Below are 8,997 nucleotides of genomic sequence, written 5' to 3' on the forward strand. Positions count from 1 at the left end.
CTGTGTTGGTGTGTGTGACGTGTGTGTTAGTTAGGTATGACACAGTCCGAGTAATAGGCCTAAGTCAGCAAAATTAAACAATAAACATTACACAAAAATACATTTTTTATTCTCGTGGGTCTAATCCCATCTCATGTGTTCATATACGTGCATTTTTAAAGTTTCTTTGAGTACATGCATATTGTTTGATAATAAAATAGCAGAATAAAAAAATTACAGTACACACATTATACACATTCTTTATTCTTGTGGGTCTAAGCTTTCTTTGGGCTATGTCCAATTACTACTTAGTTTAATGTCTTGTCTAGCTGTCGATTAGCCTCCACACATTTGCATAGTAGTGGACTAGGCCTTACGGTGAAGATGAAAACATTTTTTCTTGTTCCTCATTAAGCATAATAAGTGAACTCTCTTGATTCATATACATAAAAATAAATTAATCACGTATTAAAAAGTTCCACGAAAATTTTCCTGACATTTTAAAGAAATCTTGATTTTAAAAGTATAAAAGAATATATTTTCGCAGTTGCCATTTTGTATCACATGACATCAGTTAAACCAATCATACGCGACGTTTAGGCAGCAGACGTCAAAATCACACGATGTAAACACGAAATGGCGTCCGACGAGGAAGGATCTTCTCGCTCAGACAAAGTAAAGTTGAAATGTTTTTTACAAATTTACAAGCATTCAAATGAAATTATCAGTCCAATTACTGAGATTCGATGGAATAAAGTGTTGCTCTGTTCAAAGAGTTGGATAAAATTAGATGGAGACGGCAAGGAAATCGCCATACATTTGACGGAGCTTCTTGTTTGACGATGTCGTACACGAGCATCCAGGCTTAGGTTTTCATGCTACCTGTTACAGGCGATATACTGATACATCTCGACTAAAAAAGGTAATATTTGGTTTCGATTATTATCAGAATACTCTAAGAGTTAATAATATAGTTAAATGATACAGTATATAGGGTGCTACTGATCTATATATCTATAGATAGGCCTAGATCTATATTGTGCCCTTATTTAGAGTTTCTGTGCTTGGTTGTTGATTGGGCTTTCTACTACTGTAGTACCAGTACTACTACGTAGGCCTAGGCCCTAGGCCATATTATTTTATACAGTATATATTATTCAGTAGGCTACACAATTAATTTTAGTTAAATACCAATATAGGCTCTATATTCTGGAAAGTGAGTAAAACGTAACTTTCTAAAACTCTTGTTGGTTTTTTGAATTTACATTTTTAATTTTTTTTTTATTTGCTTCAGTCTAAATGTTGAATTTTTAAACACAAAAATCTATAAAAAAATAAAATATATTTTAATAATATTTATTATTATTTACAGGGAATTGGAAAGTGTTTTTTTAACATATAAGCAAAGCTATAAGGTATTTTGCAGAGATGTAATTGATAAACGGTTACAGTATGGACAGGAGATACCAAGACTCGCAAAACTCCAAAAGCTTTTCATGAAATCAATTGAAAAAACAGAAAATGTTTACTTGTCAACTATAAGGTAGGCTGTCGATCCCTTCTTAAAAACGATGAAATAATTGTAATATTTTTGAGATCCAGTTACTGTAATAATTTCTTCATTGTATCTGTGTTACAATTAATTATAATCAATTAATGTGTTATTTATAGATCAGACGTGTTGAAGAAGAAGCTCAGGATGGATTATCCTAACCTAATTTTTCATTCACCCACAAGTTGCTTAGTGTGTTTATATTAAATGATTATTTCACCAGGGATAATTTAAAAAAAAATCTTTTTGTGGATTGGTCAAACTAAATATTTTGTTTATTTTTTCTTAATTAGAAATGAATCAGTTCTGGTGTACTTTAGCAATGTATCCCCTGGATTTGTGGCTGATCCATTTTTGTCATCAGGAAAAAGTACAACGGAGACAGATGAATCATCAGAGTATGACATACATATTCCAACTACTTCTACAACACACGAAATCTCCACTGATGGTGACAATAGAGACAAACTAAGGACTCTATATTTTGCAGGTACGGTTAAAATACAATAACTTGTATATATTGGTTTATTTTTAAATAACAACAATAAATGTTATTGCATAATTAAGGAAATGCTGTGGATCAAAGAGGTGAAAGCTGTATGCACTCAAAAAACAAAACTGTTATGATAGTAAGTGGTGTCGATCATAAATGCTGTACACAATACAGTATATGCTTTATATAAATTTATTATTACTATGTTTCATTCATCGAATGCTATAAAATATACTTGCAGGTACGATAGTAAATAATGCCATCAAATCAAACAAAGGTATGCAGAGTGAATGGCCTCCAAGAGCAGCAGACATTAATGATGTTGACATATCTGAAATTGTGCCATATGAGTTGTTTAATCTAATCGCAAAGTGTGTTGGTGCTGCAGAAGATACTATACAAACCTCATTTTCAGATGTTACTGAAGAAACTCGAACGAAAATTTTATCGATATATGCCAGGAAATCCTGTACCTTGAAAAATATTAAACATGAGAATAAATACAATTACATTGAAACAAAACAAATATTTGATGTTTGTATTTTATTTAATAATTTAAATTTACTATTGCATTGGTGTTTATTACTAGGAATATGTGTTCTATATGTTTCACAGTTAAATCATATCAGTCACTATGTACATCCTACGGTATAAACTTAGCATTATTGCTGCTGTATTTCCTGTCGGGAGAAACCATTATACGAACAGTTGAAGCCATTTGTAATTATAAATGTTTTAATGTCGGGGGATAATTATTAACTCTAAATTTCAATTTTAGAGTTAATATAAATTTGTATTCACCAAATTTATTTAAAAAAATAAAGAATAAATCTATTTTGATAATAAATAACTTGCCTATATATTTCTTATAAACCGTGATAATAATAGTACAGTCTAGTTATAGTGCGCCACCAGTTGTTTCAGCCTCGCTATTTCGTAAGAAATCGTTGGAATATTTACCAACTTTAACGGTAATTCTCTACCAAACGCCAGGTATTTTTTTGTGGAACTTTTACTTTTTGTACTATTAGTATTTATTTAGAACAGTATATGTGGTAAAAAAGTATTATGCTTGATGAGGAACGGGATTGCTTTTCCAGGCATCATTTCAGCTTCGCCGTAAGGCCTAGACGTGTGTGTGAAAAAGAGTGTGCGAAGGCGAGGCAATTACGTGAATTGACCTAGAATCCTAGGCCTATTGTAGAAAGAATCGTATCGCAGTTTAGTCCAGTCCCTAAGGGGAAATGATGTTACCATAGTGGATACAAGTGTGCCCTTTGGCATGTTGATAGAACATGATATGGAGATACCAAAACAAAGTTACTGGAAATCTGATTTGACCTCTGTGACCTCTGACCTCAATTTTTATATTTCTATCTTAAACAGCCATATCTCCGCAACGGGTTTGACAATTGAAATGATATTGGTGTCAAATAGATCAGAGGGTACATATTTATATTCGCTCTAATAGAACTTTTTTCAAAAAAACGACCGGAAATGTAATTTCTCAATGTTTTGACCTTTGACCTCGGCTTACTATATCTCAATAACTACTGGTCAAAATTTCTTGAAATTTGTTTCAAATTGTTAAGAGCATACATATTTATATATACTCTAATTAAACATGTTCTTCCAAATCCACAGGAAATGTCATTTACTGACCTTTGACCTTTAATGTTTAAATATGTCTGTATCTCTGTAACCAAATGTCATAAAAAGTTCAACTTGTTGTCAAAATGTTCAAAATGTAAACATTTATATTAGCTCTAATAGAAGATGTTATCATATTTTTACTGGAAATGCCAGTTTGAGGTATGACCAGGATATACTGTTAAGCGTGCGTGTTTCATACTTATAATAATATACCTAAAATATAGATTTAATGGACCAGAACTACATTCAATATCCTATTTAGCCTTTTACAATTTTCTTAAAACTTAATGTTTAATTTAATTTCAATATATAATTCCATCGCATGGTAGGCCTACACCGTAAGAGCAACACTTAATATCAACAAAAAATTTGATAAACTTAAAAGTTAAATAACATTTTAAAAAAAGAAAGAAAATCAGGATCTTAAAGAAAGAAAAGAAGAATTAACCAATACGATTTGATACTCATAAAACATATGACCTAATTATCAATTAATTGCTTGAAGTATGCTGAAAAAATAAAATGTTTGAAACAGTGAGGAAAAAGCGAAGAAAAGAAAAACATATGTTTAAAATATTAGAAATCTGAAAAGGATCAAAGACAAATTAATTACAAAGTTGATTTCTTTTCAAGAACATACTGTAGTGGAATATAAAAGGAAAACAAACCAGTGAGCAGTCAAAATTACCATCTTGGCTTGATGAGGCAATAACACATCCAGCTCATAACACTATACAACAAAATCTTTGAAACCAGAAGAAATTAAGAGAAGCAATAATAATTATACTTTAATCCACAAAAACATGACAAAACTGACATCAACCATTACCGACCAAACGAACATTATAACATGTACACAAAAATTTACAAAAGTAATCAAAAACCAAAATCAGAGACCGACTAGAAGTAAATAAACCAATATATAAGGCTTTATACAGTAGGACCATCTTATACAGTTTGTCAATCAACTAAAATAACAAGGCCAACAGCCATTAAGTCGCGTGCTACAATGCATAGTGATACCGGACCGACAGACAGACCGACAGACCGACAGACAGACCGACAGACCGACAGACAGAGAGAGAGACCGACCGACCGACATAGTGAACTATACTGACCGAAATTACTGAACATGTTTAAAAATATTGAAATGTTTAAAAACATTTATTTTTTTTAAATTTACACGTGCGTAGCCTGTCACTTTCGACGTGCTCGTATAACGTAATTTCGAGTTGAAAAGTAAGTCAAGAAAACAGAAATCGGGAAAAAAAAAAGCGCAATAACATTTAACGCGCAGTGCGCGCGCAAAAATATGCGCACTCATGGCAATTTTGTAAACGCTTAAAATTGCCTGAAATGTACTCTTATTTCATCGAAAATAAATTTTGAAAATGTTAAGCGCGCGTACGCATGCGTTACATGCGCTACGCACGTAATTGTATTGCCATATGATGATTTATGCCCTGAAATTTATGAGTACCAAATTTTATTTAATTGTGATTCATGGTTGTGAAGATATGATTACAAACGTGATTTCGTTAAATCGTGCGTAGACCGCGTAATTTTTTATAGCGCACCGTGAAAACATAACCACATTGATTCCTGGCCATAAGGAATATACTGTGAAAAATTGACCTAGCTAGATTAAACTGATATCAAGATAAGGTCAGAAAGCGATAAAACGCATAGTGATACCGGACCGACAGACAGACAGACAGACAGACCGACAGACAGACCGACAGACAGACAGACAGACAGACCGACCGACCGACATAGTGAACTATAGAGTCGCTTCCACGCGACTAAAAAGGAAATGAATATCACCAAATCTTTGATTTAGAGATTATTAGAGAAAGAGAAAGCATTTGACTCAATAAAACAGGCATTACCATATATTAGAGGGAAATATTATACCTCAACAAATATTGATTACGATCGTTCAAAGAGAAGTTAAGAAAGATTAGTAAGACAAGGCAACACTTAAGATCTTCACTGCATTTGAAGAGGTGTTTAATCAAAGAGCTAATCTAAAAAATAGAGTAAATATCACTTTAAAGACAAAATAAACAGTTAATTTAACCAAAATCACATTGACTTCCAGCCTATTTTTTGCTTTGAATTACAGTTTTTTTGGGTATGCACTATATCATGTTTTTTCAATCCAATTTTTGGTGAAACTATTATGTGTGACATTAAAATTGCATATTCAACAAAAATATTTGTCAAAATTACTTTTGTCAGGGGGAAAATAAGTATATCTTTAATAGCATGTGATATTATTAGCAAATATTTCAAACGTAGTTTTAAAACTTTCCCATTACAAACAATTGCCATAATTCTGATAACATTACAATACACCCATCCTCTGGGACTTATTTTCAAATGTAGCTAAAAACTTTCCAGTACAATTCCGGCCATTTTGATGTGTATAGATGCATGCAGTAGCATTGGAAAAGCGAGAGAGGGGGAGGTGGTTGGGGTGATGGAGAGACACATATTTTTTACATGTTTGTCTACACTATAAACTAGTTTAACAAAAAAGGTGTGATGTGCCCAAATATGGTAGTGATATGTCATTCATCGTGTCCATATATGGGCACATCACATTTTTTTGTCGCATAAAAATGTTATAGTGTAGACAGAGTTTAAGATTTGTGTAACATGTAACAAAAATATGTGTCTCTCCATCCACCCCAACCCCCTCTCTCGATCTCTTTTTATAGATTATTAATTGCTAAATATATGCAAAACGATGGGTCATAGCTCAAAATGACATTTCCAATTGAATTCTGACAAAATATTTTGTTAGAGCAAATATAAATGTGTATATTCTAAACAATTTGACACCAAACTGAACTTTTTAGGACAAATAGTTACCGAGATATTGACATATTCAAACATTAGAGGTCAAGGGTCAAAAAAGCTTAATTTATGGTAATTTTTTGAAAAAAGTTTCTATTAGACTAAATATTAGATTTATTTTCTTAACATTTTGAGCCCATTCTCAAATCTCTGAGATTGCGTGTTATTGAGATATTAGGCAATCAAGGTCAAAGGTCAAACTGAAAAATAAAGCCTTTGCGGCCATTTTTGTACAATTTTTTTCATTATAGCGAATATAAATATATATCTTCCAAGCATTTTGAAAAAAAAATAAATGTAAAATGTCCATGCGTTGTCAAGATATGGCGATTTTTAGTTATATAATAGAAAAATATAAAAATTGAGGTCAGAGGTCACAGAGGTCAAATCAGATTTCCAGTAACTTTGTTTTGGCATCTCCACACTATACTCTACCAAACTGCTATACTGAAAAATTTGTATCCAGTCTGGTAACATCCCACCCCTTTTTCTCCCCTTAGGGACTGGACTAGTTGTGTAAATCACTTCTTGTTGCTATACGCTTGGGTGCACACGGAACAACAAATTTAACTTAACTGATGAATTATTCATGTTTATTTTGTGACGTTTCATGAGGGGTCCCCAACTTATGTACGAAAAAAAAAATCGCGTCCCGGACCCCTACCTAGGTGACCAAACAAAGGAACAGGATACACATTTGCCTTGCCACAGACGACCGGGTGCTCAGAGACAACAACCAAGACAGAGGCACCCCAAAGATAATGCTGGTCAGGAAAAAGTATGCTATAAAATTCTAGAACTTTAAGAAACCTCGTGATTTCCATATGCCTTAATGAATAAATGTGTTTTTAATAATTTTTTAAAAGTATCAAGAGTTTTGCAAAATCTTATAGAGCTCGGTAGAGCATTCCATAGACGAGGAGCAGTAACGGTGAAATCTCTGTCTCCCCATGAGTGGTGAGACTTAGGTTGATGTAGAAGCAGCGTATCACTAGAACGCAGATTCCGTCTGGGAACATACAGCCTAAGCATGTCAGAAATATATTCAGGAGCCATGCCATTAATAGACTTAAAAACAATGCGGTACCTAACAGGAAGCCAATGCAAAGTTTCCAAGGTATTTGATATGTGTGCATAGTTTTTTAACAACTCGTGCCGCTGTATTTTGAATCAGCTGAAGCCTGTGGAGTTGTTTTTGTGGGAGACCAAATAACAAGGAGTTACACATATCGAGACGCGAACTAACAAATGCATGTACAAGTTGCTCAGCAGCTGCACGATTTAAGTATTTTCTGATGCCTCGAATATTTCTTAAATGATATGACGATGCAGACGTAATTTTAGAAATATGAGCCGTCATTGTCATATTAGAATCCAGAATTACAAGATTTCTAACTTGTGTAGTATTTTTAGTACAAAAGTTACCAATGGAAACCCTCCTAGATGGAATTTTCTCTAATTGTTGTTGAGAACCAAATAGAATGTACTCAGTCTTATAATCATTAAATTTCAAAACGTTTTTGGCCATCCAGACACGAATTTCAGAGATACATTTTTCAAGCAAATCAATTGATAATTCACTCTGTGTCATGTTAGGTTTAAACGATATATATATATGAGTGTCATCAGCGTAAACATGATAGCTAAGATTATATTTCTTAATGATATCACGAATAGGATATACATAAATTGTAAACAATTGTGGACCTAACACAGATCCTTGCGGAACAGAGTAATTTAAAGTGGTAGGTTGAGAGATTACCTCTCTAATACAAATGTGTTGAGGTCTGTCCTCCAACTATGATTGACACCATCTTAGTGCACATCCCTCAACACCAATAGAAGCATGCAACCTCTCAGTCAGAATACTATGATCTACCGTATCAAACGCAGCACTCAAATCAAGTAAAATTAAAGCAGTTACTTTTCCAACATCCATCGCATGAAGTATATCATTGCTAACGCGCAGCAGTGCAGTTTCAGTACTGTGATGTACTTTATACGCTGATTGAAACGGGTCAAGTAAAGAATTATCCTTTACATGTGATAGTATACGTTTAGATACCACTTTTTCCATTACTTTTCCAAGAAAACACAGATTTGATACTGGTCTGTAATTGGATAGCTTTTCAGGATCAAGACCCGATTTCTTTAATTGAGGACGTATGTGCGAGATTTTACAAATATCTGGGAAAACCCCAGTTTCCAAAGACAGATTAACGACACGTGTAATTAGTGGAACAAAAACAACAGCATTTCTCTTAATTAACAGAGTAGGAACTGGATCAAAACTGCAAGATTTAGCAGGCGAGTTTTTGACAATTTCAAAAATTTCTTTTTCACTTGCAGGTTCAAATTTACAAAGGGAGGGACAATTATAATTTTCACAGCATACGTCGTTATTAAAGTAATGAGACAAACTTCCAGCACTATCTTTAACAAGAAGTTTACGAATATT

At 33.2% G+C, this 8,997-nt stretch overlaps 1 protein-coding gene and 1 long non-coding RNA gene across 2 annotated transcripts; one reads left to right on the forward strand and one right to left on the reverse strand.

Moving 5' to 3' along the window:
- The first annotated feature begins 859 nt into the window (after positions 1 to 859).
- On the forward strand, positions 860 to 1,716 carry LOC140048710 (uncharacterized). The gene is made up of 3 exons (XR_011845128.1): positions 860 to 901; positions 1,352 to 1,522; positions 1,651 to 1,716. It is a non-coding gene; the product is annotated as an uncharacterized lncRNA (long non-coding RNA).
- Positions 1,717 to 7,426: 5,710 nt separating this feature from the next.
- LOC140043744 (uncharacterized) lies at positions 7,427 to 8,130 on the reverse strand. Its single transcript, XM_072088224.1, has 2 exons — positions 7,764 to 8,130; positions 7,427 to 7,563 (listed from the first exon to the last, which is right to left on the reverse strand). Exons 1-2 carry the CDS (start codon positions 8,128 to 8,130, stop codon positions 7,427 to 7,429), a joined length of 504 nt encoding a protein of 167 aa, XP_071944325.1.
- Positions 8,131 to 8,997: the final 867 nt, after the last annotated feature.

This window comes from Antedon mediterranea, chromosome 1 (assembly GCF_964355755.1).
Source record: "Antedon mediterranea chromosome 1, ecAntMedi1.1, whole genome shotgun sequence".
NCBI lineage: Eukaryota > Metazoa > Echinodermata > Crinoidea > Comatulida > Antedonidae > Antedon > Antedon mediterranea.

Excerpts from the sequence above, each read along its gene's own strand:
- LOC140043744 (XM_072088224.1), bottom strand. The coding sequence starts at position 8,130 with ATGACACAGAGTGAATTATCAATTGATTTGCTTGAAAAATGTATCTCT. Across the intron at positions 7,564-7,763 it reads TAGTTCGCGTCTCGATATGT|GCTGTATGTTCCCAGACGGA; the intron begins GTAACTCCTTGT and ends TGACATGCTTAG.